At 43.6% G+C, this 27610-nt stretch overlaps 1 protein-coding gene across 1 annotated transcript in view; it reads right to left on the bottom strand.

Annotated features, from left to right (window-relative positions):
- The window catches only part of METAP1 (methionyl aminopeptidase 1), an 88442-nt gene that overhangs the window by 10916 nt on the left and 49916 nt on the right, over window positions 1-27610 (bottom strand). Inside the window, exons 4-10 of the mRNA XM_069743611.1 lie at window positions 22551-22611; window positions 22340-22431; window positions 19357-19440; window positions 10140-10278; window positions 9848-9979; window positions 7290-7433; window positions 2687-2752 (exon numbers count right to left, since the gene is read on the bottom strand). Of these exons, the coding sequence (XP_069599712.1) occupies window positions 2687-2752; window positions 7290-7433; window positions 9848-9979; window positions 10140-10278; window positions 19357-19440; window positions 22340-22431; window positions 22551-22611 (718 nt within the window). The remainder of the gene's footprint in view (window positions 1-2686; window positions 2753-7289; window positions 7434-9847; window positions 9980-10139; window positions 10279-19356; window positions 19441-22339; window positions 22432-22550; window positions 22612-27610) is intronic.

Below are 27610 nucleotides of genomic sequence, written 5' to 3'. Positions count from 1 at the left end.
CCATTTGACTTTTCAATGAAAAATTGGCTCCAATCTTTAGCGGACACCATGTCGCGTTAGGAGAGCCCCTGTGTGCCTAAACATTGGAGCTCCCCCACATGACCCCATTTTGGAAACTAGACCCCCCAAGGAACTTATTTAGATGCATAGTGAACACTTTGAACCCCCAGGGGCTTCAGATGCAGACTTTGATGGAATGGCCTGCGGGCATCATGTTACCTTTGCAGAGCCCCTGATGTCCCTAAACAGTAGAAACCCCCCACAAGTGATTCCATTTTGGAAACTAGACCCCCCATGGAACTTATCTAGATATGTGGTGAGCACTTTGAACCCCTAAGTGCTTCACAGAAGTTTACAAAGCAGAGCCGTGAAAATAAAAAATCATTTTTCTTTCCTCAAAAATGATATTTAGCAAGCAATTTTTTATTTTCACAAGGGTAAAAGGAGAAATTGGACCCCAATAGTTGTTGCCCAGTTTGTCCCAAGTATGCTGGTTCCCCCTATGTGGGGGTAAACCACTGTTTGGGCGCACGTCAGGGCTTGAAAGGGAGGGAGCACCATTTGACTTTTTGAATGCAAGATTGGCTGGAATCAATGGTGGCGCCATGTTGCATTTGGAGACCCCTGATGTGCCTAAACAGTGGAAACCCCTCAATTCTACCTCCAACACTAACCCCAACACACCCCTAACCCTAATCCCAACTGTAGCCATAACCCTAACCACAACCCTAACGCCAACACACCCCTAACCACAGCCCTAACCCCAACACACCCCTAACCACAAGCCTAATCTTAACCCCATTTCCAACCCTGGCCCTAATTCCAACCCTAAGGCTATGTGCCCACGTTGCGGATTCATGTGAGATTTTTCACCACCATTTTTGAAAAATCCGCAGGTAAAAGGCACTGCGTTTTACCTGCAGATTTACCACGGATTTCCAGTGTTTTTTGTGCGGATTTCACCTGTGGATTCCTATTGAGGAACAGGTGTAAAATGCTGCGGAATCCGCACAAAGAATTGACATGCTGCGGAAAATACAACGCAGCGTTTCCGCGTGGTATTTTCCGCACCATGGGCACAGCGGATTTGGTTTTTTTATAGGTTTACATGGAACTGTAAAGCTGATGGAAAACTGCTACGAATCCGCAGCGGCCAATCCGCACCGTGTGCACATAGCCTAATTCTAAGGGTATGTGCACACGCTGCAAAAAACGCTGTGGATCCACAGCGTTTCCGCAGCTGCGGGTCCGCAGCAGTTTCCCATGAGTTTACAGTTCAATGTAAACCTATGGGAAACAAAACGCTGCGCACATGCTGCGGAAAAAAATGCGCGGAAACACAGCGTTTTACATTTTGCAGCATGTCACTTCTTTCTGCGGATTCCACAGCGGTTTTACAACTGGTCCAATAGAAAACCGCAGTTGTAAAACTGCAGTGAAATCCGCAGCGGTTTTGCACTGCGGATTTATCAAATCCGCTGCGGAAAAATCCGCAGAGGACCAGAATACGTGTGCACATAGCCTTACCCTAGTTCTAACCCTAATCCTAGTGGAAAAAAAATATATGTTTTCTTTATTTTATTATTGTCCCTACCTATGGAGGTGATAAAGGGGGGGGGGTTCATTTACTATTTTTTTTTTATTTTAATCACGAAACTGCAGTCTTCTCCATGGGTGCCGCCATCTTCCAAAATAGCGGGCGTAGTGCGTGGATCGGAGAACATGGGGGTGGAGGGTTGGTGGGATCGGAGCACGGGGGTGTGTGGGATCGAAGCACGGGGGTGTGGGGGGGGGGGGAATCGGAGCACGGTATCGGAGCACGGGGGTGGTATCGGAGCACGGGGGAGCGGACAGGAGGACGGTGGGAGCGAAGCAGTGTACAGGACAGAACGGAGGACTGGGGAGATCGGTGGCGGTGTGGGGCAAAGGGGGGGGGGGGCAGATCAGTGTTTCCAGCCATGGCCGATGATATTGCAGCATCGGCCATGGTTGGATTGTAATATTTCACAACTTTTCATAGGTGAAATATTACAAATTGCTCTGATTGGCTGTTGCACTTTCAACAGCAAATCAGAGCGATCGTAGCCACGTGGGGGCAAAGCCAACTCCCCCGGGCTAAAGTACCACTCCCCCTGTCCCAGCAGATCGGGTGAAATTGGAGTTAACCCTTTCACCCGATCTGCAGGGACGCAATCTTTCTGACAGCATATGCGTCACAGATCGGATTGGCACCGACTTTCATGACGCATATGCTGTGTCGCAGGTCGGGAAAGGGTTAGAAAAAGAAAAGAAAGAACCTATGGTTACATCTGATACAACAAAATATAAACTCGTAAGGTGGCGTAGTGAGGTGAAGAAGAAGTACACTACAAACAAAGATGGAAAATAAGCAAAGATGAATGTGGGTCAAAGGAATGAAAAGCAGGGAAGTCATTTTAGGAGTATGCACCTCAATGGCCATGGTCAGAACAGAGGTAGAAAATAATTAAAATTACGACCCATTTATATAACAACCAGATTTTTAAACTCCTATTAAACCAGGACCCGCCGGGTCTACTTTGTATTCCTTTTGCATATTCTGTGCATATGACCCTTCTTGAAATGTCATGGAGGAAAACAAACAACTCACACATACAAGATGAGCGCATAAACCTCACACGGCAGGCGGACAAGCGGTCATGCTTACCTTCACAGATCATTGGTTCGATTGTGAACACATGCCCTGGTTTCATCACACCGACAGCCTTGTTTTCTTGAAATAAAAATAAAAACCACATTTGTAAGCATTCTTGAGCACATTTCGACATGTCAGCTAATTTCCTATGGAGTCGTACTGTGACCTGTGACACAGCTGTGAATATTTGGATTTTCTTCCACAAATCATTATGACTCACTTGCCATAAACTTCAATACAAGTCGCATGTTATATTTTCGGGACCCTAAACCAGTTGCACTAAAGCAAGTCGCAGAGTGATTTTTGTTGTGCGACTTTTCTAAGAATTGTGATAAATGTCAGTGTCACACTGGCCTAAAAGAAAAAAAAAAAAATCTAAGTTATGAATCACAAGGAAAAATAAAAATGACTGAGAACTACGCTATACAAAACACCGTAAGTTTCTGGGTGGAAGCAGTGTTCCCCAGGTAGTCTAACCGCAGAATACGGGCAGCTTCCAAGCATCAATGCATATTAGGCATGTATCACATGCTACAGTGCAGCCGCCATTTGGATAAATGTTAATTTTTTTTTTGTAACCACACAATATGATATACAATATGTAAAGTAGGGGGCAGGTCAGTGAGGGATCAGTGACTTGTTATAAGCCATACAGATGCATATGTAAGCAGAGCAGCACATGAAGACCATCCACAGGCCGCCCCGGAGAATAGGCATATTAACAGAAAACTGAAAATAAAGATTAAACAACCACCACAAAACGGATTTTATCACCCAGGGTATCATTATAAGCAGTATAACGGCGCCATACTGACACTCTTTGTAGGTTACTGTACACAATCCTGCTGACAGGTTCCCTTTAACTGTGGTTTTAGCACACTGCAAGGCTCAGAACAGGAGCCCATTGGCTTTGGGAGCGTGAATTTTACTGAATTTGTGTTTGGGAGCTGGGTTGCTATTTAAGCACTTTTGATCCACTAAATTACTTGGAAAACCTTCACTTTCTGTTGACAGATCAGGAGTAAAGTCTGGGTTTTTTTCCCAGGAGGAGTTAAAGTCTATTTTGGTAACATTTCAGGGTACATAAAATTTTGTAATTGCTTTCTATTTTGATGTTTGGGAAACAGTTTATTTACTTATTTTTTTACACTAAACGTCAAAAGCAACAAGAAGACTTTTTTTGCCTCAATAAGATTATACAGATGCCAGGGTTATGTAGGTTATTTATTTTATATGTAACTTATTTTTCAGTGGAAAGAAGTGTGAGGGCTTGTTTTTTGTGGGATAAGAAAGCTTTAAAGGGAACCTGTAACCCCCCCCCCCCCAGGCGTTTGAAACTAAAAGAGCCACCTTGTGCAGCAGTAATGCTGCATTCTGACAAGGTGGCTCTTTTAGCTATTGGTGCTATAAATGCAGAAATAATCAGTTTTGTAATTTGTCCTAAATACCTTTCTTCAGTCCTGGAGGCAGGTCTTTTCCCCCTGCTGCAGACGCCTCACAGCCGTCACTCAAGTCTTCTTGGCGCCGCCTCCTCAGCGCTGTTTTGAAATCTGCCGGCGCCTGCGCTCTTTTGTCTTGCCTGGGGCAGGCGCAGTGAGCGCTGCACGTCCTCTGTCCTCATATGCCTGTGCGGCCGCCCTGTTCGTGAATCCCAGCCCCGCAGTGTCTTCTGATTTATTCACATTGCCTGGGGGAGGCGTTTATACCGTTCCGCGTTTGGTAAAATTGATAAAGTGGTTTTATTCTTCGGGTCAGTACGATTACAGCGATATCTCATTTATATCATTTTTTTATGTTTTGGCGCTTTTATACGATAACTATTTTATAGAAAAAATTATTATTTTGGCATCGCTTTATTCTCAGGACTATAACTTTTTTTGCTGATGATGCTGTATGGTGGCTCGTTTTTTGCGGGACAAGATGACGTTTCCAGCGGTACCATGGTTATTTATATCTGTCTTTTTGATCGCGTGTTATTCCACTTTTTGTTCGGCGGTATGATAAAGCGTTTTTTGCCTCTTTCTTACGCTGTTTACTGAAGGGGTTAACTAGTGGGGCAGTTTCATAGGTTGGGTCGTTACGGACGCGGCGATACTAAATATGTGTACTTTTGTTTTTTTTTTGTAATTTAGATAACGAAATGTATTTATAGGAATAATTTTTTTTTTTTTTTTTTACACACACATGTAGAATATTTTTTTTTTTTTTTACTTTTATACTTTGCCCCAGGGGGGGACATCACAGATCACTGATCTGACAGTTTGCACAGCACTGTCAGATCAGCGATCTGCCTTACAGCGCTGCAGGCTTACCAAGCGCCTGCTCTGAGCAGGCACTTGGTAAGCCACCTCCCTCTCTGCAGGACCCGGATGCCGCGGCCATTTTGGATCCGGGCCTGCAGCGAGGAAGGAGGTAGGAGACCCTCGGAGCAATGCGATCACATCGCGTTGCTGCGGGGGTCTCAGGGAAGCCTACAGGGAGCCCCCTCCCTGCGCGATGATTCCCTATACCGCCGGCACACCGCGATCATGTTTGATCGCGGTGTGCCAGGGGTTAGTGTGCCGGGGGCGGTCCGTGACCGCTCCTGGCACATAGTGCCGGGTGTCAGCTGCGATAGGCAGCTGACACCCAGCCGCGATCGGCCGCGCTCCCCCCGTGAGCGCGGCCGATCGCGTATGACGTACTATCCCATCGGTGGTCATACGGGCCCACCTCGACGGGATAGTACGTCATATGTCAGAAAGGGGTTAATTGAAACCATTTTGCACTAAATATTTTTGATCGCTTTTTTTTCCCTACTTTTGGGTGGGGTGAGTTAACAGAACCATTAATAAATTGCCTTTTAATTTTTTCTCCACACTAGTGTAGTATAGGCGACAACACAACTTTATTCTCTAGGTCAGTATGAATCAAAGTGATGGCACATTTATATAGGTTTTATTATGTTTTAATACTTTTACCTTTAAAATAACCATTCTTTAGAAAACAAATTTTATTGCATTGCCATATTTTGAGATTCTGATTTTTTTTTAGCGGACAGCCTTATGAAGTTTTGCTTTTGAGGGAAAAGGCAACAGTTGAGTGACACTTCGAAAAAGCTACATTAGTGGAGTATTTAGTGGTCCTTTTACAGTGTTCGGGTATGTGCACACGTTGCAGATTTGCCTCTGGAATTTTCTGTGCGGATTCTGCATCTCTTGGCAGAAAACGCAGGTGCAGGTTTGATGCGTTTTTCTTGCGGATTTTCTGCGGATTTCATAAGTTTTTACCCCTGCGGATTTCTATAATGGAATGGGTGCAGAAACGCTGCAGATCCGCACAAAAGTAGTGACATGGTCTTTTATTGAATCTGCTGCGTTTTTAGTGCAGATTTTTCCGTACCATTAGCACAGCATTTTTTTTTATACAATGAGACAGTTTTATAGCCTTTAGTTACAAAACGTAGCTAAACTATTTTTTTTTTTTTCATACTTAAAGGGAACCTGTCAGCTGATAAATGCTGCCCAAACCGTGGGCAGCATGTATAAGCCCCAACCAAGGGAAGCATGTATCAGCCCGTGGCTGTAGTATCCCTGCCATGTAGGTTTGTCTATGAAACGCTGTGGCACTTCAGAGAAATCATATTTTTAATAGTCACCAGGGACCAAGCTATTGACGGCTTATCCCAACCAGCTGACAGTGACTGGCAAACCTCTGCATTCATGCACGTATAGCCAGAAGCTTGCCAGTCACTGCCAGCGGGTTGGGAGAAGCTGCCGGGGACCCACCTGTACGGGTCAATAGTGTGGCTTGGTCCCTGGTGGCTATTAAAAGTATGCGCTGGGGCGTTTCAGAGACAAACATACATGGCTAAATGAAAAACATTTTAATTTTACTGCTCTGCAGCCGAGATATCCTTTGTCCAGTTCAACGTGAAACATTTAGTAAATGTCCTTTTAAAATATGCCAGGTTGATTTCACACTGGCATAGGTTAGTGTACATATTAAAATGCTTGGACCTCCCACTGTTCTACTGAACCAGACTTTGATTAGCATAGATTTCTAAGGTGATTGAAAGCGCAGATCTATAGAAGTATTAAATATCAAAGTATTGCAGCCCGGAAATACACAACAGCCTAAGAGGCACTTGTAAAGGTTAATTCCTGACTTATGAATATTATAATACAATATATGTGTAGGTTTAGGGGGATTTAGATGTTCTGCCCCCAGCAGTTCGCCCCGGGTACATTTACTTCACCTGTGGGAAGATATAGCATCCAGCTGCCATATCATTACCCCAGAGGACCTTTTTAAGCAGCGTCGGTCCCTACTGACCGAATACCACAGGTGGAGTCTCGAACAAACTTTATTCTTAAACTCCCTTTAAAGACCTTTCCCTTTACTTGGGCGCCCAGGGCCACGGATCGGGTCGCAGCCACCATGACGTCCCCCTCAAGTACTGGACCTGGTACAGAGTAAACCACTGCCCTGGCGGGCGACTCAACTTGGCGTCACGAACAGGATGTACCCGGGGGGCGAACTGCTGGGGGCGAGACATCCTATAACCAGGTTTAGGACATGCGGCTGAAAATCTATAAAGACGGTTTGACAAAGATTCAGAGCCACTAAAACTTACTGGCATAGTGTGGCACATTAGGAGCAGTATGAAATAATCTGTGAATGCCATGTCCACAGTAGCTTCGTACAACTGAGAATCCATTGGCTTGAGCATGTTTCTGAATAACGTTTCCCAGCTCTCTATACCGCACACCAGGCTTTACTGAAGAAAGGAGAAAAAAAAAAAAAAAGAGGCAAGTCTATAGACAATGCAAAGTTTGTTACCCATGTACTGTATTGTCCTACTATGGTAAGGATAGCATCTCCCCATTATCCTATAGAATGTAAGCCCGCAAGGGCAGTGCCCTGCCCCCTCTGTACCAGCAGGGCTGTGGAATAAAATGGACAGACTCAAGACTCTGAAAAAACTGTACATAATAAATGGAGTACAGTAGTACAAAGCAGGATGTGCTGTAAATATTTTTCATAATTTGGGATAGTTCTAACATGTCCTATAAATGTCTGTTCTGTTCCTGATCTCAGTGATCTTTTAGTGGAGATGAATCTGTGCTGCACTTTATGTACATGCTCAGTTGCTGTGGAGTCGTAGTGGCGATGAATCTGTGCTGCACTTTATGTACATGCTCAGTGATGAGGCAGTGCTGTGGAGTCGTAGTGGAGATGAATCTGTGCTGCACTTTATGTACATGCTCAGTGATGAGGCAGTGCTGTGGAGTCGTAGTGGAGATGAATCTGTGCTGCACTTTATGTGCATGCTCAGTGATTAGGCAGTGCTGTGGAGTCGTAGTGGAGATGAATCTGTGCTGCACTTTATGTGCATGCTCAGTGATGAGGCAGTGCTGTGGAGTCGTAGTAGAGATGAATCTGTGCTGCACTTTATGTGCATGCTCAGTGATGAGGCAGTGCTGTGGAGTCGTAGTAGAGATGAATCTGTGCTGCACTTTATGTGCATGCCCAGTGATGAGGCAGTGCTGTGGAGTCGTAGTGGAGATGAATCTGTGCTGCACTTTATGTACATGCTCAGTGATGAGGCAGTGCTGTGGAGTCGTAGTAGAGATGAATCTGTGCTGCACTTTATGTACATGCTCAATGATGAGGCAGTGCTGTGGAGTCAGGGGAAATTGAGGAGTTGGAGGTTTGGCTTACCGACTCCACAGCCCTGTGTACCAGTCGGTCATTGCTAGTTTATTCACTGTACTTTATATTTGTATCTTGTATGTAACCCCTTCTCATGTACAGAACCATGGGATCAATGGTGTTCTAAAAATACATTTTTAAAGTGTTTTAACTCAGTTTTAAGGTGTATAAAATAATAAAAGTCACCCACTAACATTACAATAAAATATTAAAGGGAACCTGTCACCCCGTTTTTTGAGATTGAGATATAAATACTGTTAAATAGGGCCTGCGCTGTGTGTTACTATAGTGTATGTAGTGTACCCCGATTCCCCACCTATGCTGAGAAATAACTTACCAAAGTCGCCGTTTTCGCCTGTCAATCAGGCTGGTCAGGTCGGGAGGGCGTGTTCACAGCGCTGGTTCTTCCTCAGCTTTACGTTGGTGGCGTAGTGGTGTCCGCATGTTGAGGTGACTAATCCACTGTGGGCACGTGAACAAGCAGCGCGCGATCTGCGCTGTCATCCCTTTCGTCGGTGGGGGCGGCCATCTTCCTGGGGCCGCGCGTGCGCAGATCGAGTGCTCTGCTGCACGGGGCTTCAGGAAAATGGCCGCGGGATGCCGCGCGTGCGCATTAGAGATCGCGGCGGCCATTTTCCCAAAGCCGAGATGCAAACTCGGCTTTGGGAAAATGGCCGCCGCGATCTCTAATGCGCACGCGCAGCATCCCGCGGCCATTTTCCTGAAGCCCCGTGCAGCAGAGCACTCGATCTGCGCACGCGCGGCCCCAGGAAGATGGCCGCCCCCACCGACGAAAGGGATGACAGCGCAGATCGCACGCTGCTTGTTCACGTGCCCACAGTGGATTAGCCACTTCAACAGGCGCACACCACTACGCCACCAACGTAAAGCTGAGGAAGAACCAGCGCTGTGAACACGCCCTCCCGACCTGACCAGCCTGATTGACAGGTGAAAACGGCGACTTTGGTAAGTTATTTCTCAGCATAGGTGGGGAATCGGGGTACACTACATACACTATAGTAACACACAGCGCAGGCCCTATTTAACAGTATTTATATCTCAATCTCAAAAAACGGGGTGACAGGTTCCCTTTAAGGACTCCCATTAAACCACATATATGCACCCGACATTTACAGCCCACTCATCAGGTAGCACTTTCCTGGTTTAAATCTCAAGCATACCAAAAAGAAAGCAGAACGGTACACCACATCACTGATCAAGGAGGAGCGAGAAGCAGCTTTATCAGAATATCTGAGCAGTGGTTCCCATCATTCATTTTTTAAACTAGTATACAGCAGCTTATGCTATTCCTCCACTACCAGTGTGCCAGAATGACTATGCCATTTCCATGCTATAAGTTTTTCCACATGTTCCATGGTCCCCAGTGGTAACACCACTATAACAAATGTACGACTCTCCCAAACCAAGTAAGACGTGTCCCAACAACATGTACAATTTCTCATGCATTTAGTGCATCACCTTCATCAATTGCTTGCATTAGGCACTCAAAAGTTGTCTGAACAAGTCGCTTTGCTCCCTCTTCAACTTCTCCAACATAAAAGGTTTCATTGAGATCCCCATGGTATCCATTGTGATAAACGGTAATGTCCACTAAAAATTTTAGAAAAGAAGACTTTCTGTAGGTTAACATACTTAGGCTGTAGAGTTCGCTAGAGATGTAAGCAATGACATTAGGATCCCAGGGAAATAAAAAACATCCACTTGAGCAGCTTTCAATCCATTAACAGTTAAGTATAACGCTATTGCCCACCATTCACAATATCGCCATCTTGCAGTGGTCTCCGGTCTGGAATCCCATGGCAGATCACTTCATTGACCGATGTACAACACGACTTTGGGAAGTTGTAATAGTTCAGTGGAGATGGGTAGCAGTTTCTGGAAATACAGGCCTGGAACACATACACATACTTCCGTAAGGGAGCTTTACAAGACAGGTAAAATTGTACAAAGAATGTTCTGTCATTTTTAGTTTCTTTTGTTAGATACAAGTCTTTAGAAGAGATGGTTTTTAATGCTGTAGGTTTACACTTAGATTTTTATAGGCCTCTCTACGGAGGGGGGTGGCCATATTGGAGACATATCCTTCCCATGTGGTCTATATAGAAAGCACCGATAGGAGTGCGCCCTTCGTGGCAACCTCAAATAATGGGCGTCAGCCGACAGAAGTTTCCTGGAGGTGACGAAATCTCAGGAGAGATGCATACATAGTACGCCATTCAAAGTTTTTTTATGACAGATTCCTGGAGAAAAAGCAGCTTTGAAAAGTCACTTTTTTTGCACTACCACAACGACACTTGGCGTACTCACGCCATTCTCACCCCAGCTCTGGCAATGTGGGCGCATTTTCACCAGATTTCACATACAGGAACTAGCTCTAATTTGCACCCTACTGGGAGGAGAAGAGCTGCAGTGATCTCTGCCATACACAGCATGGAGGCATTCCTGCTCTTCATTCCTTTTTATCATACAGAGATAAGATGCAGCAGCATGGAGAACATTGTGAAGCAGAGCGGAGCTGTCTTGATGCGAATCAAGCTCTGATGTGCGGTGAAACACGTTACAAAGCATGCATGATGTTCGTCTCTTTGTCCTCCTTCCCTTCCCTCTCTATAGAGCAGGGGTGGGGAACCTCAGGCCCCAGGGCCATTTATGGCCCTCGATGACCATTTATCAGGCCCCCGAGCAGATTCTCAGGGACCATATTCTTGTGCAGGGAGCTGTATTTTGATACCCACCAGCTCAATTTCTTCTTGCTCTGTTAGCACACACACACGCAGTGTTCACTACTGAACACTGAGGGGCATGCAATGTAAGATTACGTCCTGAAACCAGTGCCAGTCAGGATGTACTTTGTGGGTGAAGTTTGTACAGCCCTGAAGGATGGTATAAATATCCAATTGGCCCTTGGCAGAAGAAAAAAAAAAAAAAGGATTCCCCACCCCTGCCATAGAATATAATGGGCAGTGTCACATAATGCTAGCTGTCTCTCTTGAGCAAGATAAAAACATTCAGGAGGCAAAGTGGAGAAAAGTAGTGTCTGATAAGAGGGGAAGATAGCCAGTTTCTCTGATAAAACATTATAAAGTTGTGTATATTTGCCTGTACTACACTTTAATGAAAAATATGTTGACAGTACAGCTCCATTTTCAGTGAAAAACTGACAGAAGGGAGTCTGTCACCAGGTTCATGCTACTCCATCTGAGAGCAGAATGATAGAGGGGAAGAGACCCAGATTCCAGTGATGCATCACTTAAGGGACCATTTGCAGCAATTTTGATAAAATTACCGTTTTATTTTCTGTGGAAAAAAACATTACTTTATAAAAACTACAGCAAGCAGCCCAGCAAGTGATACATTACTGGAATCAGGTTCTGTGTCCATACATTATGCAGATTTCAAATTAGCTGGTAAAAAACTGGTGACAGGTTCCCTTTAAAGTGAACCTGTCACTAGGTTTGTCCCATATGAGACGCAGCCACCACATTTTAGCGCTCATATACAGCATACTAATATGCTGTGTTATAAGCCCCCGATTCGGCCTGCAAGAAAAGATAAACATCTTTTATTATACTCCCCTGGGAGCAGTCTGATCCGAGGGGTGTCGCTGGTCCTGGTCCAGCATCTCCTACGTCATCCACACACGTGTTCCCCAGCATCATGCTCCTGCGCACTTCATTACCCTGACCAGGCAGAGTAAAGTACTGCAGAGCGCATGTACCGGGCCTCTCTGACCTTTCCCAGCGCCTGCGCACTGCTGTACTTTGCTCTGCCCTCATCGGGTCAAAGAAGTGCTCCTGCACAGTAGCGCGCTGCCAGGGAACGTTGTGTGGATGACGTAGGAATCGTAAACCACACGAAAGAAGTAGGTGTAGGACCAAGACCAGCGACATCCATTGGATCCGACCGCCCTGCAGGTGAGTAGAATACTTTTTTTTGTTGCAGTCCGGATCGGGGACATATACACAGTAGATTAGTATGCTGTATATGAGTGCTGAAAGGTGGTGGCCGTATCTTATATGGGGCAAACTTGGGGACAGGTTCCCTTTAACCTATGCTTTAGAGAAAATACAATTTACCCATATCACCATTGCCCAGAAAAAAAAAAGTGGTCCACAACATGTTATGATGATATCTTAACAGATACGAGCAATTTTTTCACTCGAGTCAGTAATCTACATATAGTCAACACACCAACAGATCATAAAGGCCAGTATAAAAAAAAATATTCAGTCAGGCAACTCAAAATCAGAAGTTGCTTACATCTAAACGCAGTGTAAAGAAATGTAATGCTTTTACTGGTTTTCTCCATTACTGGAATATGCAGTAGCTCAGGTACATCAGTATTAATGCTCTTAATGGAGCTGAAAGATTAGTCAGGAATAGGAGAAGTAATAAGAAAAAGGGCAGCAGAGCTACATGAACATTGGCGATGTTACAGGAATACGTAAAAGAGGAAAAAAAAAAAAAAGGATAGTACAAAGAGCATACATGGACATATCCCACGTGTCCAGAGGGCTCTTCTAACCTTGACAAGTATATTAAGTAATGTGTGCAGTGAAAGGGAATGCAAAGCACTGAACTGCATAGTGACTTTAGGTAGTTATTGTGCACTCCTGTAAGTGTACTAATAAGTATTATGCGGCATTAATTCTGCCAATCATTAAGTGTTTTGCTGTGCATGTTTGGTGTTTAACCCCTTTACCCCCAAGGCTGGTTTGCACGTCAATGGCCAGGCCAATTTTTACAATTCTGACCACTGTCCCTTTATGAGGTTATAACTCTGGAACGCTTCAACTGATCCTGGTGATTCTGACATTGTTTTCTCGTGACATATTGTACTTCATGATAGTGCTAAAATTTCTTTGATAGTACCTGCATTTATTTGTGAAAAAAACAGAAATTTGGTGAAAATTTAGAAAATTTCGCAATTTTGCAACTTTGAATTTTTATGCAATTAAATCACAGAGATATGTCACACAAAATACTTAATAAGTAACATTTCCCACATGTCTACTTTACATCAGCACAATTTTGGAATAAAAAATTTTTTTTGTTAGGGAGTTATAAGGGTTAAAAGTTGACCAGCAATTTCTCATTTTTGCAACACCATTTTATTTTAGGGACCACATCTCTGTTGAAGTAATTTTGAGGGGTCTATATGATAGAAAATACCCAAGTGTGACACCATTCTAAAAAAACTGCACCTCTCAAGGTGCTCAAAACCACATTCAAGGAGTTTATTAACCCTCAGGTGTTTCACAGGAATTTTTGGAATGTTTAAAAAAATTAACATTAACTTTTTTCACAAAAAAATTTACTTCAGCTCCAATTTGTTTTATTTTACCAGGGGTAACAGGAGAAAATGGACCCCAAAAGTTGTTGTACAATTTGTCCTGACTACGCCGATACCCCATATGTGGGGGTAAACCACTGTCTGGGCGCATGGGAGAGCTCGGAAGGGAAGGAGCATCATTTGGAATGCAGACTTAGATGAAAGGTCTGCAGGTGTCACATTGCGTTTGCAGAGCCCCTAATGTACCTAAACAGTAGAAACCCCCCACAAGTGACCCCATATTGGAAACTAGACCCCCCAGGGAACTTATCTAGATGTGTTGTGAGAACTTTGAACCCCCAAGTGTTTCACTACAGTTTATAACGCAGAGCCGTGAAAATAAAAAATCTTTTTTTTTTCCCACAAAAATAATTTTTTAGCCCCCAGTTTTGTATTTTCCCAAGGGAAACAGGAGAAATTGGACCCCAAAAGTTATTGTCCTATTTGTCCTGAGTACGCCGATACTGCATATGTTTGGGTAAACCCCTGTTTGGCCACACGGGAGAGCTCAAATAGGGAGGAGCACTGTTTTACTTTTTCAACGCAGAATTGGCTGGAATTGAGATCGGATGCCATGTCGCGTTTGCAGAGCCCCTGATGTGCCTAAACAGTGGAAACCCCCCAATTATAACTGAAAGTAACCCTAATCTAAACACACCCCTAACCCTAATCCCAACAATAACCCTAACCACACCTCTAACGCTGACACACCCCTAACCCTAATCCCAACCCTATTCCCAACCGTAAATGTAATCCAAACCCCAACCCTAACTTTAGCCCCAACCATAACTGTAGCCTTAACCCAAGCCCCAGCCCTAACCCTAGCCCTAACCCTAGCCCTAACCCTAACCGGAAATTGGAAATAAATACATTTTTTTAATTTTTCCCTAACTAAGGGGGTGATGAAGGGGGGTTTGATTTACTTTTATAGCGGGTTATTTAGCAGATTTTTATGATTGGCAGTAGTCACACACTGAAAGACGCTTTTTATTCCAAAAAATATTTTTTGCGTTACCACATTTTGAGAGCTATAATTTTTCCATATTTGAGTCCACAGAGTCATGTGAGGTCTTGTTTTTTGCGGGACGAGTTGACGTTATTATTGGTAACATTCTTGGGCACGTGACATTTTTTGATCACTTTTTATTCCGATTTTTGTGAGGCAGGATGACCAAAAACCAGCTATTCATGAATTTCTTTTGGGGGAGGCGTTTATACCGTTCCGCGTTTGGTAAAATTGATAAAGCAGTTTTATTCTTCGGGTCAGTACGATTACAGCGATATCTCATTTATTTTATTTTTTTATGTTTTGGCGCTTTTATACGATAAAAACTATTTTATAGAAAAAAATTATTTTGGCATCGCTTTATTCTGAGGACTAACTTATTTTTTCGCTGATGACGTTGTATGACAGCTCGTTTTTTGCGGGTGAAGATGATGTTTTCAGCGGTACCATGGTTATTTATATCTGTCTTTTTGATCGCGTGTTATTCCACTATTTGTTTGGCGGTATGAGAATAAAGAGTTGTTTTTTGCCTCTTTTTTTTACGGTGTTCACTGAAGGGGTTAACTAGTGATATAGTTTTATAGGTTGGGTCGTTACGGACGCGGCGATACTAAATGTGTACTTTTATTGTTTTTTTTTTATTTAGATAAAGAAATGTATTTATAGGAAGAATTTTTTTTTTTTTTAATTTGTGGGAATTTTTTTTTTACACTATAACATTGCCCCAGGGGGGGGCATCATGTTATAGTGTAAGACCAGGGGGGGGCATCATGTTATAGTGTAAGATCGCTGATCTGACACTCTGCTGTGCACTGTCCGACCAGCGATCTGACGTGCATTTCTCCTGGTTTCCCGGCGCCTGCTCTGAGCAGGCGCAGTGAAGCCACCTCCCTGCAGGACCCGAATGCCGCGGCCATCTTGGATCCGGACCTGCAAGGAGGAGGAGGAGGAGGTGGTAAGAGACCCTCGCAGCAACGCGATCACATCGGGGGTCTCAGGGAAGCCCGCAGGGAGTCCCCTCCCTGCGCGATGCTTCCCTATACCGCCGGCACACCATGTTTGATCGCGGTGTGCCGGGGGTTAATGTGCCGGGGGTGGTCTGTGACCGCTCCTGGCACATAGTGCCGGATGTCAGCTGCGATAGGCAGCTGACACCCGGCCGCGATCGGCTGCGCTCCCCCCGTGAGCGCGGCCGATCACTATGACGTACTATCCCGTCGAGGGTCAGATAGGCCCAGGTCACCTCGACGGGATAGTACGTCTAAGGTCAGAAAGGGGTTAAAAGGAGCTGTCATCTCATGACATCTCCGTTGTATTATAGTTTTTGCATTCTTCATGGAAACATATCTAATATATAATTTCTTGAATAGAGGAAAAAACATTATTAATTGATACTTTTAATTATTTACGCTCATCTTGTGTAAGGGACAATCATAAGGTTTGTCACAATAGCTGCCATGGCAATAATGAACACGGAGAAGGATGTGTGAGTAGAGGAAGCTTTCCTGCCTATGAGGGGAGAGGTCTGTATATCACAGCAGCAAGAACTCTGCCAAAGCGCAGGCTGCTCGCTCGGAGAGTATGAGGAGTGGGGACAAAAGCCGATGAAAGCTGGGGGAGATGACATAACAGTGTTTAAGAGAAGCAGTATTTATACTGTAAGATAAGACAGCCTGCCTCCCCTCCATCTTCTCTCCTCATAACCTAGCTGCCTGTGCTTCAGCCGCTCTGACACACAACACCATAGCTAATGGCCAGAGAAGGCCGTAGCTTTCTCTACTCTCACATCCAGTCTTGTTTAGGACAACTAATGTGATGACAGCCATTTCGGAAAACCTTTCCATTTCCTCTAAGACAAGAGAAGCAAAAGGAAACAAGTTTTCATTCGTTAATAAATCAATACATTTCTTTATTCCTCATAGAAGTTCATTAAACCTCTGCTTATGCCGTTCCCAATAGCCTGCCTACAAAATTCTCAATAAACTTACAACTGGGTGTTGCCAATTTCCTGATTCAACAGTGTCCGATTGGGACACCAATGAAAAATGAAATGGCCGCTACTTATATATTGATTAAAAAAATAAACTCCTGGCAAATTTAATAAAAACTGTCTGGTGCATAGTTAATAATAATCTTTATATAGCGCTAACATTCCGCAGCGCTTTACAGTTTGCACACATTATCATCACTGTCCCCATTGGGGCTCACAATATAAATTCCCTATCAGTATGTCTTTGGAATGTGGAGGAAACCAGAGACCCCGAAGGAAACCCACGCAAACACGGGGAGAACATAGAAACTCCTTGCAGATGGTGTCCAAGGTGGGATTAGAACCCAGGACCCCAGTGCTGCAAGGCTGCAGTGCTAACCATCTTTAACTATTTCCCGACATGTCATGTGTAGGTTTTCACACATTGCAACTAGTTTACAGAAAATCTGGAGGGATCTTTGGCGTTCTTCACCTGTGATTATAAAGTCTAAAATCTTGAATATAAATTTTTAGATTCATCATTTATTTAAAACAATAATATTTCTATGCAATGTAGTGAAGTCTAAGGGGTAAGGTTTCTCCTTGTGGAGAGTGGCATACCAGCTCTGGCTTGTCAAGGTAAGGAGGCTTATTCGCATCAACATCACATTAAAGCGTTGATTGTGACTTCCAACAGGTGGCGCTATAGAGTTCAAGTCCTCTTTTTCTCTGAAGAGGCAGCATATTACCGTATTTTTCGGACTATAAGACGCACCGGACTATAAGGCGCACCCAGGTTTTAAAGGTGGAAAATAGGGAAAAAAATATTTGAAGCAAAAAAATGTGGTAAAATATTTAATAACATACTATTATATATAATAACATCACATATAATAGTATGTTATGTTGGAAGCTGCGGGACCAGTGTGGTGTCTGTACAGTACTATATGAAGATGCTCGAGGGTGAGTATAAGCATGGGGGCACAGGGCTTATATTTAAAGCACCACTCCAGCACTGCAAAATAACACTGGAGTGCTGCTTTAAGATCCAATGGGAGAATTATAACTCCCAGCATGTCCTGCAGATCCTATGACATGCTGGGAGTTATAGTTCACTAAAGAAGTGGCAGAGTGCTTTATTGTGTTTTGGAAAGACTAACCTCTTAATTGTGGCAGCCAGCCACACTGTGGTGAGGTAAAAGCATCCCATAACTGCACACAGAGCCCTCCCTCTCGTTGCCTTTCCACAGCACAGGTAATGGAAGCCAGCAGATTCTAGTGTTGGAGTCTGAAGGACCTGTGATGTCAAGAAGAGGGAGGGCTCTGTGCTGCCATGTGATGCTCCAGCCCGGCCACTTCTGACATCATCACAGGTTCTCCTTGTGCACACTGCACAGCACTCAGCTGCAGCCCAGGAAGGTACAGTGATCTCCTCTCCCCCGGACCCTGCTGCTGCTGCTGCCTCCTCTCCCCCGGACACACGGATCTCCACAGCTGCTGCAGGAATCAGGGCTGGGGAAGCCATGTGTGTCCCTGGTTAAGTGCAGTATTCATTTGCTGCTCCCTGCTCAGCTGATAGGTGGGCGGGGAGTAGCTAATGAATATTCACTGCACTTAATCATCGGGACCACATGGTTTCCCCAGCACTGATTCTGGGCAGTGGGGACATCCTGAAGTGGGATAACAGTGTGATCCCACTCACTGCTGCCCCCCCTCCACACATGCTACATCCATACCATAAGACGCACCCACACTTTCCTCCCAAATTTGGAGGAAAAAAAGTGCATCTTATGGTCAGAAAAATACAGTAAATTTCCCAGAGGAGCATTGCACGGCGAATCTCTTCTCTGAAGAGGCAATTTGCATATGCCATGTAGAAAATGCATTTTCAATACAGAGATCTTCATTAGGCTACAAGCATTCCTTTATTTTTAGTAACGCATATACGGAAAAATAATCTCTGACAAGTGATCGGACAAAGATGGGGCAGTTATACCACTATCCAGATTTTATGTGCATATGTAGCAATACTTTACAGGGTAGCGCACCCTTCTTTCTCCTTGGCAAAATGGCAGCCATGGTATCCAAGCAGGACAAAACATACAATATAGCATGCTAGCAAGCCATCAAGAAATAAGTAGTGATGAGCGAATATACTCGTTACTCGAGATTTCCCGAGCATGGTCGGGGGTCCTCCGAGTATTTTTAGTGCTCGGAGATTTAGTTTTCATTGCCGCAGCTGAATGATTTACATCTGTTAGCCAGCTTGATTACATGTGGGGCTTCCCTAGCAACCAGGCAACCCCCACATGTACTTATGCTGGCTAATAGCTGTAAATCATTCAGCTGCGGCAATGAAAACAATCTCCGAGCACTAAAAATACTCGGAGGACACCCGAGCGTGCTCGGGAAATCTCGAGTAACGAGTATATTCGATCATCACTAGAAATAAGGTTTATATTGGAGACACCAGTTGACTGGCCCTACGGTTAATCATTGGGAGGGAGAATATTGTATCTATGGTACTTATTAGTGTTACAAGCCTTACATAAAAACTAGGAACTAGAATGGCAAGTACTAACAAGAAGGGCCAAGTGATAACGTGGTTTGCAGAGGAGAAAAAGGGGGCAAAGAAAGTAGATGACATAAAAGGTGCTTACCAAATGTACTGCATGGTCTATCTCTTCAGTAGTGACTCCAGCCCTCACCATCATTGCAGCCACATCCAGGACTTCTCTCGCCAGCTAGAAAGTGGAAAAGGTAAGAATATTACAGTATCTGATGTGTAGAAATCAGACATTACACATTAAAGGCTATTAGCCATGCAGGCTGTCATGTTCTCAGAGTGTGAAACACTAAGTACTATGCTTAAAATGCTAGTTACCATTTCCATTTTTTGACAATTTTTAGGCTTCATTCATAAGAATGCATGTTATCTACATATTCCTTTAACCCCTTCACAACCGTTGACATATATTTAAATCATTGGCCATGGTCCCGCCTTTGATATAGGCTTGCAAGCAGAGCCCACATCTTTCCCCGAACGTGATGGATGATTTCATCAGCCATCAAGTGCTTTTAACAGCCGAGGGTGGAGCGTTCAAGCAAATTGTAGCGTTCATAGGAGATTATGATCCCTTCTATACATACAGAGCTGATGCCCCGCTATGTATCCCATTGAAAATAAACATTAAAAAAAGAACAAAAACATACATATTTGGAATTACTGAGTTCAGAAGTGTCTGATCGAAATCTAAAAACAATCTGATCTATAAATGGCGAAGCAAGAAAAAAAAAAAAAAAATCAAAACGCCAGAATTACATTTTTTTATTTTTTTTTTGGCTGCCACAACATTGCAATAAAAGGCGATCAAAACATCGTACAAAACACATATATACAGTGCCTTTAAAGATACCAAATGTAAATTTTTGGTTAAGAATCAACAAGTGGAACACAATTGTGAAGTTGAACAAAATTTATTGGCTATTTTAAATTTTTGTGGAAATTCAAAAACTGAAAAGTGGGGCGTGCAATATTATTCGGCCCCTTTAACTTAATACTTTGTTGCGCCACCTTTTGCTGTGATGACAGCTGCAAGTCGCTTGGGGTATGTCTCTATCAGTTTTGTACATCGAGAGACTGAAATTCTTTCCCATTCTTCCTTGGCAAACAGTTCGAGCTCAGTGAGGTTTAATGGAGATTGTTTGTGAACAGCAGTTTTCAGTTCTTTCCACAGATTCTCGATTGGATTGAGGTCTGGATTTTGACTTGGCCATTCTAACACCTGGATACGTATATTTGTGATCCATTGCATTGTAGATTTTGCTTTATGTTTGGGATCATTGTCTTGTCGGAAGACAAATCTCCGTCCCAGTCTCAGGTCTTTTGCAAACTCCAACAGGTTTTCTTCAAGAATGGTACTGTATTTGGCTCCACCCATCTCCCCTTCAATTTTAACCATCTTCCCTGTCCCTGCTGAAGAAAAGCAGGCCCAAACCATGATGCTGCCACCACCATGTTTGACAGTGGGGATGGTGTGTTCAGGGTGATGAGCTGTGTTTGGTATTGTTGCCAAAAAGTTTGATTTTGGTTTCATCTGACCAGAGCACCTTCTTCCACATGTTTGGTGTGTCTCCCAGGTGACTTGTTGCAAACTTTAAACACCTCTTTTTATGGATATCTTTGTGAAATGGCTTTCTTCTTGCCACTCTTCCATAAAGGCCAGATTTCTGCAGTGTACGACCGATTGTTGTCCTATGGACAGACTGTCCCACCTCAGCTGTAGATCTCTGCAGTTCATCCAGAGTCATCATGGGCCTCTTGGCTGCATCTCTGATCAGTCTTCAACTTGTTTGAGATGAATATTTAGAGGGACGGCCGGGCCTTGGTAGATTTGCAGTATTATGATACTCCTTCCATTTCAATATGATCGCTTGCACAGTGCTCCTCGGGATGTTTAAAGTTTTGGAAATCATTTTGTATCCAAATCCGGCTTTAAATTTCTCCACAACAGTATCAAGGACCTGCCTGTTGTGTTCCTTGGTCTTCATGATGCTCTCTGTGCTTCAAACAGAACCCTGAGACTATCACAGAGCAGGTGCATTTATACAGAGACTTAATTACACACAGGTGGATTATATTTATCATCATTAGGCATTTAGGATAACATTGGATCATCTGGAGTGAGTTTGCTGCACTGAAAGTAATGGGGCGGAATAATATTGCACGCCCCACTTTTCAGTTTTTGACTTTCCACAAAAATTTAAAATAACCAATAAATTTCGTTCAACTTAATAATTGTGTTCCACTTGTTGTTGATTCTTCACCAAAAATTTACATTTGGCAAATTATGTTTGAAGCATGATATGTGTGAAAAGGTTGAAAAGTTCCAGGGGGCCAAATACTGTCGCAAGGCACTGTATTTGTTATCTGACCTGGGAAATCATGTTGCCACATCAGTTTTATCATCTAGTGAACATGGTAAATAAAATACACCACCACCCCCCTCCAAAAGAAAAAAATTGGAATAGCACTTTTTTTGCAATTTCACTGAGCTTGGAATGTTTCCCCAGTTTCTAGTATGCTATACGGCAAAATGAATGCAATCATTCAATAGTAGAGCTCGTTCCACAAAACACAAGCCCTTATACGGCTATATTGATGGAAATAAAGCTATGGCTCTTGGCAGAAGGGTTGGAAAATAATGAAAATGCACAAATGGAAAAATTGCAAGGTCATGAAGGCGTTAAAGAAACTACTGAGGTTTTTTTTTACTGAACCACTGAGGCAACCTGTCAGCAGGATTGTCACTGATGAGAAACCGGAACAGAAGGGTAACAAAGAGCAATTTTTGCTCTGGAGGACCTGTCCTGTAGTACAGAGACAATTCATTGATTTGAACAAGTAATGTAAATACTTATATTTTTCCCTTCGGTGGTAATTGAACACTTCGGGTGAAAACAAATGCGAGGTTGCCTACATGGTTGAAACGTTACCCACACATATCAACCTGTGGCTGTAAGTTACAAGGGAATCAAGATGGCAGCCATGGGACAGGCCGAACTGCACTTTGCGAATAGCTTGTGCAAAGATTTCCATCTAGTAATCGACCATATAAATGCAGCATCTGAATGAAATCTTACCTTACATACAATGCGCATGCCTTCGATTTCTTCTGGAGAAAGCACTTTAATTTGGGAGGTTCCCTTCAAGGCTTGTTCAGATTGTGACATTCCTGAAAGACAAGATACCCATTTTGAGTTGGAATGATTCTTATTCTCACAAATCAAAAATGCACATATGCCATAACATGAGAGGATGCATTTGGGGGTCATTTTAAATGCTTCACATTACCTAATGGGTGCTCTGCATAATCCGGCCTTTGTATGTAGCTTGGCACCGGTCTCATTGGCATCTGAAAGATAAATGCACACAATATACAAATGGCTGATTAAAGGTCCTCGTCGTATATCTTCCAAGGGTTGGCAGTGAGTGTTTTCGTGGAGTACTCGTAATCGTGCCACAGATATGTGGATCTAGTTACATTTTTTTTGTAGATCAATGACAATCTGATTCCTGTAGTGTTCAAACTGTAAGTTGGCTGGTCTGCTAATGATCTGCACATAAATGTCCTTTCTGTAACCAGGCTTAAAGGGTCCTCTCCAGCTATCCCATAGAGAATAAAGAGTGTTGGGACATTTCTGAGCCTGCTCTTGGAATACATGGGGGCGCCTACGGTAGGAGCATCCTGTAATTGAGAAACATTTTATGGTTGCCATATCGGGTTATTCCTCCTGACCCTCCCATACACATGCACTCTTGGCTTTTCCTGCATTTTCTCTCAATAACAAGATGAGAATCAACAGAATCCACAAGAACTAAAATCCAACATACTTGATCTGTCTTTCAACCAGCAAATGCTACTGGAGAAACGTGGGTCGGTTTTTTACATATTAGCCAGTCAAAAACAGCAGTTTGGCCAGTTTTCATCTAAGACTAGGTTCACACATGCATATTTGTCAGTGTTAGCATATGTTTGTGAATACGGGTCATTTTTCACATGGTTCTGCATGTAATAAAATGCATCATGCACTAGTAAGTTTCAATATATTGACCAGGTTATTTAATTTAGATATGCCTACATATAAAATACCAAAATGTATTCACAAATTACTCCCTCATATACAAAATCTAAAAAGATTTTATTTTTACTAAATTATATATACAGAATGACACACAAAAAAAAGTTTTTACAAAAATAAGAGGAATCGAGTAATGCAAAAGGTACATCCATTAAAGGACACTATTAACTTAACATGTTACAATCATATCCCGTAACTAAACAATCCAGCATAGTTGCTCATAATTAAAAAGGGACACAGACATGTCAAATACTGTGGCTGCTTACCCATATTGGAAAGTGGAGACCACCTCAGCCACCCCAGTTCATCACCAGGCTTTTGTTTCAGATTTTATGTGCTTTGTGCATATAAAATGAGTGGTATCCCTTTTCTTTGAGCTAGACATTACATTCATGTAGTTCCCCATTGCTGGGTGTCAATGAGCCGGGTCTCAGCCCTTCCCAGCACTTATTCACATTACGTCACTTGACACATGGTAAGGTCTTAACACTAGACGTTAGGACCATCCCGAATAGGATCGTCTTGACGTGATGGGATGGCTGTTAACATAATTTTGATTAAAAAAAAATGTAACTAAGTATCCGAATGGTATTTTAATGCACTATTGCTATTTAGTTTTTATAATGGGTTTAGTCTGTCTGTTTAGAAGACAAAAGACTGCAGTAATTTTCCCCAAAACAGCTTAGTCAGGAAATAATTGTGACAAAACTAGAAGGACAAAAATGAAGAAGCCTTTTAAGTCCGGTGTCAGGTCAACTTTGTTCAAAAGCAGAAGCAAAATTGAATAAAATAGCAAGACTATGATACAAGAAAAAAGCATGTTTGCATGTGAATGATTGAGGAGAGGTTGTCAGATCAGCACAACTTAGTTAACATTTTACTTCTGAAAAGCTGTGGAAAGCACATGGGAAGGGGAATTTAAAGGGAAGCTTCAGAAAATGTATTTTTTCAGGAAATATAGTGTTATACTCAATGTAACCTTGCAAGTCTGCAGAGTGGGCCAACAGTCAAGGAGCTAGGGGCATAACAGTGCGCTCAATGTGTAGTGTTCGGTGACTTATGCCCCCATGCACAATCCTGATGCCTGGAAGCAAACAGACACCGGGAGAATATAACTTCACTTTTTCCCTGTAGCTCCAGTAGTGCAGCCAAACAGGATTTAAAAGGGAATCTGTCACCACAATCGACCTATATAAACTATTAATATGGGCATACAGGTTACAGACTATGGTTACAGAGTACATATTATGACCCAAAATTAAGCATTGAAATTGAATGTGCATGAGTATCTGCAATATAATTAAATAGTATGCTGGATTAACCCCTTCATGACCTTGGGATTTTTCATTTTTCCGTGTTCGTTTTTCACTCCCCTCCTTCCCAGAGCCATAACTTTTTTATTTTTCCGTCAATATGGCAATATGAGGGCTTATTTTTTGCGGGACGAGTTGTACTTTTGAACGACATCATTGGTTTTAGCATGTCGTGTACTAGAAAACGGGAAAAAAATTCCGAGTGCGGTGAAATTGCAAAAAAAGTGCAATCCCACACTTGTTTTTTGTTTGGCTTTTTTGCTAGGTTCACTAAATGCTAAAACTGACCTGACATTATGATTCTCCAGGTCATTACGAGTTCATAGACACCTAACATGACGAGGTTATTTTTTATTTAAGTGGTGAAAAAAAATCCAAACTTTGCTAAAAAAAAAAAAAAAAAAAAAATTGTGCCATTTTCCGATACTCGTAGCTAGAGTTGAGCGACCTTGACCTTTTTAGAGTCGAGCCGGGTTTTGCGAAACCCGACTATGTCCAAAGTCGGGTCGAGTGAAATCGGCCGATTATGACGTAAAGTCGGGATCGACCGAAACCCAATGCAAGTCAATGGGGCAGCATAGTCGGCAGTGAGTGGGGGCCAGGAAAACACCTAGAGTGCCCATTTTAATGTCAAAACCATCCATTCTTCTTAATGAAGCTTGTCAAGCGTAATTTACCTTATAATAATTGGAAGGCATTTGAAATTGGGGGTCATTTGGCTAAAGTTGTGGGGGGTAGGGCTGGTTCAAGTAATTAGTGGGCCCAGGAAATCTGGACCACGTCACGGCAGTGGAGCAGGGAGAGGTAAGTATTTCAACTTTGCAAGTGCTGTGAACCTGAGCAAGCAGGGGGGGCCCACTCGTTGGCATTGGCACTGGCACAGGGCCCCTCAAAGTACAGCGGTGTGTTTGCACGGCGGGGGCGCCTCCCACCGGCAGCAACACTTTTGCGTACTATGAGAGGCCCTGTGCCAGTGACGTCGCCAACTAGTATTCCTCCCCCCACCTGATGAAGGAACCTGCACTTTCATCTGCACCTTCCTCTTTGTCCCCGTGTAAGGTGGTATGGTATGCGGGAAGAGCAACCTGACTTTCAGCAGGGTCACAATGTTGTTGTGTAGCGTGCACGGGGAATGTTGCGTTATGGGTCAATGTACCAGCAGACTCATCTATCACTGGCTGGGCAATGGGCACGATGAAGTGGAAACACAGATATAGGCCCAAAGAAGAAAGTGGGCTAAATGCAGTTCAAAATTGGTAACACAGGAATAACCAGGGGGCATTGCAGTGGAGGACAACTGGAATGAGAGGCTGACACAGAGAGTAGGGCCAAATCAGTAAGTAGTCGAAATGCAGTTCAAAATTGGCAACCGTAGTAAACAGGCGGCACAGCTTTGTTCAGTGGAGGAGAACAGCAAGGAGTGGCAGACACCGATAGTAGGCCCCAACCCAACTAGTAGGCCAAATGCAGTCTAACATTAACAACTACTTAACGAGAGGCTGAAAATGGTATTTCAGGACAGGAAACCAGGAGAACAGCAAGGAGTGGCAGACACCGATAGTAGGCCCCAAACCAACTAGTACGCCAAATGCAGTTGTTCCATTTAACCACAATTTAATGAGAGCCTGAAGATAGAAGCTCAGGAAAGGCAACCTGGGGAACACCTTGGAGTGTAACACACCATCTCTCTCCACCCCATACCCATTTTGTAGGCCTAATGCTGTGTACTTTTCTACAACTACTAAACGAGAGTCGGAAGACCGAAGCAATGGCAAGGAAACCTGGGGAACACCTTGGAGTGTAACACACCATCTCTCTCCACCCCATTCCCCATTTTTTAGGCCTAATGCAGCCTACTTTCCGACACCTACTAAACGAGAGCATGAAGATCGAAGCTCAGGAAAGGCAACCTGGGGAACACCTTGGAGTGTAACACACCATCTCTCTCCACCCCATACCCATTTTGTAGGCCTAATGCTGTGTACTTTTCTACAACTACTAAACGAGAGTCGGAAGACCGAAGCAATGGCAAGGAAACCTGGGGAACACCTTGGAGTGTAACACACCATCTCTCTCCACCCCATACCCAATTTGTAGGCCTAATGCAGCCTACTTTCCGACACCTACTAAACGAGAGCATGAAGATCGAAGCTCAGGAAAGGCAACCTGGGGAACACCTTGGAGTGTAACACACCATCTCTCTCCACCCCATACCCATTTTGTAGGCCTAATGCTGTGTACTTTTCTACAACTACTAAACGAGAGTCGGAAGACCGAAGCAATGGCAAGGAAACCTGGGGAACACCTTGGAGTGTAACACACCATCTCTCTCCACCCCATACCCAATTTGTAGGCCTAATGCAGCCTACTTTCCGACACCTACTAAACGAGAGCATGAAGATCGAAGCTCAGGAAAGGCAACCTGGGGAACACCTTGGAGTGTAACACACCATCTCTCTCCACCCCATACCCATTTTGTAGGCCTAATGCTGTGTACTTTTCTACAACTACTAAACGAGAGTCGGAAGACCGAAGCAATGGCAAGGAAACCTGGGGAACACCTTGGAGTGTAACACACCATCTCTCTCCACCCCATACCCAATTTGTAGGCCTAATGCAGCCTACTTTCCGACACCTACTAAACGAGAGCATGAAGATCGAAGCTCAGGAAAGGCTACCTGGTGAAAACCTTGGAGTGTAACACAACCTGTCTCTACACCCCATACCAAATTTGTAGGCCTAATGCAGCGTAGTTTCCACCAACTACTAAACGAGAGCCGGAAGATCGAAGCTCATGAAAGGCAACCCGGGGAACACCTTGGAGTGTAACACAACCTCTCTCTACACCACGAAAGGGCTGATTCTTAGGAAGGAAGGCTGTTGTAAATAAGCATTGCGCGTCCGAGGGTGATTATATTCTTATTCGGTATCTACTCACCCTCGGACGCGCCATGCTTCT

The sequence above is a fragment of the Ranitomeya imitator genome, chromosome 1 (assembly GCF_032444005.1).
Source record: "Ranitomeya imitator isolate aRanImi1 chromosome 1, aRanImi1.pri, whole genome shotgun sequence".
Classification (NCBI taxonomy): Eukaryota; Metazoa; Chordata; class Amphibia; order Anura; family Dendrobatidae; genus Ranitomeya; species Ranitomeya imitator.
This window is presented reverse-complemented; position numbering and strand designations above follow the sequence as displayed.